General features: G+C 54.0%; 1 protein-coding gene across 4 annotated transcripts in view; it reads left to right on the top strand.

The window, feature by feature from the left end:
* Nucleotides 1–2,500, top strand: part of abcc5 (ATP-binding cassette, sub-family C (CFTR/MRP), member 5) — a 24,552-nt gene that overhangs the window by 19,578 nt on the left and 2,474 nt on the right. For all 4 annotated transcript variants that reach the window (XM_027280066.1, XM_027280065.1, XM_027280068.1 and 1 more), the window contains 9 exons: nt 1–50; nt 142–345; nt 423–566; nt 916–1,009; nt 1,107–1,276; nt 1,364–1,510; nt 1,724–1,853; nt 1,931–2,213; nt 2,286–2,472. The exon at nt 1–50 is cut by the window's left edge and continues 23 nt beyond it. In XM_027280066.1, the coding sequence (XP_027135867.1) occupies nt 1–50; nt 142–345; nt 423–566; nt 916–1,009; nt 1,107–1,276; nt 1,364–1,510; nt 1,724–1,853; nt 1,931–2,213; nt 2,286–2,472 (1,409 nt within the window). The remainder of the gene's footprint in view (nt 51–141; nt 346–422; nt 567–915; nt 1,010–1,106; nt 1,277–1,363; nt 1,511–1,723; nt 1,854–1,930; nt 2,214–2,285; nt 2,473–2,500) is intronic.

Below are 2,500 nucleotides of genomic sequence, written 5' to 3'. Positions count from 1 at the left end.
GCTGTCTCAGACCGGACGTCTCCCTGCTGCCCAGCGCTGACCTCACAGAGGTGACATCACTTCCTGTTATACTTGCTGCTGCGGCTGTTAATCAGTTGATGACATCATCACAATGACATCATCATGTTTGTGTCCAATCAGATTGGCGAGCGCGGCGCTACCCTGAGTGGCGGTCAGCGTCAGCGAATCAGCTTGGCCCGTGCTCTGTACAGCAGGCGGGACGTTTACGTCCTGGATGACCCGCTCAGCGCCCTCGACACCCACGTGGCCAATCACGTGTTCCGCAACGCCATCAGGAAGCAGCTTCGCCACAAGACCGTCATCTTCGTCACACACCAGCTGCAGGTACACCTCCACCTGACCGACAGGTAGGCAGGGAGCAACAGTCACCATGGAGATGACCTGTCTGTCTGTGTGTGCAGTACCTGGTGGACTGTGATGATGTCATCCTGATGAGGGAGGGGTCTATCGTGGAGCGTGGTAACCATGACGACCTGATGAGACTCAACAGAGACTACGCCTCCATGTTTAACCACTTCCAGCTGGGAGACACGCCATATATAGAGGTACCTGTCTGTCTGCCTGTCTGTCTGCCTGTCTGTCTTTACCTGTCTGTCACCTGTCTGTCTCTCACCTGTCTGTCTGTCTTTACCTGTCTGTCTGTCTGTCTGTCTTTACCTGTCTGTCTGTCTTTACCTGTCTGTCTATCTGTCTTTACTTGTCTGTCTGTCTGTCTGTCTGTCACCTGTCTGTCTTTACCTGTCTGTTTATCTGTCTTTACTTGTCTGTCTGTCACCTGTCTGTCTGTCTTTACCTGTCTGTCTGCCTGTCTGCCTGTATGTCTTTACTTGTCTGTCTGTCTGTCTCTCACCTGTCTGTCTCTCACCTGTCTCTCTGTACCTGTCTGTCTGCCAGGCTCCCAGCAGCAGGTCTGGAGGTTCTCAGAGAAGGTCAGCTGAAGTTAAATCAGGATCAGTGAAGAAGAACAGACGGGTCATCAAAGAGCACGGTAACACTAAACTCCACAACACCTCCTCTCTGCTTCTGTTTGACATTCAACTCTTCTTCTGTGGTTTTTCTCTGTATTTGGTCATGTGACATTAAAGGGGCGGAGCAGCCATGTGGGGGCGTGGCCTGGCCCGTGTTCCGGCTCTACATGGCGGCGTGCGGTGGCTCCGCCTCTTGCCTGCTCATCCTGGTTCTGTTCATCTTCAATGTGGGAAGCTCCGCCTTCTGCCAGTGGTGGCTCAGCTACTGGATCAACCAGGGCAGCGGGGTCAGACTCCTCCTCCTCTTCATCACCTCCCCTTTATCGTCACCTCCTACTGACACCTCCTCGTTGTCTCTTCTGTCCCTCTTCCAGAACACTACGGTAACCCACGGCAACAGCTCGACTGTGAGCGCCAGCATTAAGGACAATCCCATGATGCAACACTACGCGGCAGTGTACGCCTCCTCCATGTGTGTCATGCTCCTCTTCAAACTCCTCAGGGGTGTCGCCTTTGTCAAGGTCAGAGGTCAAACAAACAGGTTGTAACAGGTGCAAGCTGCACCTGTGGAGGTGATCCAGAGACCCTCCACAGGTGAGGAGGTCCGTTGTTTCAGATCTCCATGCTGGAGTCGAGGTCCCTCTTGTTGGTTTGTGTTCTGGTGTCAGTCTTACGTTGCTCTCATGTCTGGTCGGTCTCTGTGGTGCTGATCCTGGTCTGCTCGTGTCCTTCAGGGAACTCTTCGAGCCTCCTCAAAGCTCCATGACATGTTGTTCCACAAGATCCTGCGCTGCCCTATGAAGTTCTTTGACACAACGCCCACAGCACGAATCCTCAACCGCTTCTCTAAAGACATGGACGAAGGTAAAGGACTGGACTACGTCAGTAAATGACAGACTCGTGGAACCTTTAGTGATAACTTTTCACATGTGTCCCACCAGTCGACACTCGGCTGCCCTTCCAGTTGGAGATGTTAATCCAGAACATGATCCTGGTCTTCTTCTGCCTCAGCGTCATCAGCTGTGTTTTCCCATGGTTCCTGGTGGCGGTGGGTCCTCTGGTGTTGCTGTTCGCAGCGCTCCACAGTGTCTCCAGGGTCTTCATCCGGGAGCTGAAGCGCCTGGACAACGTAACGATGTCCCCCTTCATGTCCCACATCACCTCCAGCATCCACGGCCTGACAACGCTGCAGGCCTACGACCGGGAACACGACTTCCTCAACAGGTCAGTTAAAGGGGGTATCCTGGAATAACTCAGGATACCCTGATCCGGCACCTGACCCATGTGTTTTTTCAGGTACCAGGTTCTGCTGGACCGGAACCAGGCTCCGTTCTACCTGTTCAGCTGTGCGATGCGCTGGCTGGCGGTGCGTCTGGACATCATTAGCGTGGCTCTGATCAGCCTCACAGCTCTGATGATGGTCCTGATGCACGGGCAGATCCCCCCTGCCTACGCCGGCCTCGCCATCTCCTATGCTGTCCAGGTAAGTCAAAGGTCTCCTGTTGGTCCTG

This window comes from Larimichthys crocea, chromosome VII, assembly GCF_000972845.2.
Source record: "Larimichthys crocea isolate SSNF chromosome VII, L_crocea_2.0, whole genome shotgun sequence".
NCBI lineage: Eukaryota > Metazoa > Chordata > Actinopteri > Sciaenidae > Larimichthys > Larimichthys crocea.
Note: the sequence above shows the minus strand (reverse complement) of the source record. Positions and strands in the feature narration are given on the sequence as shown.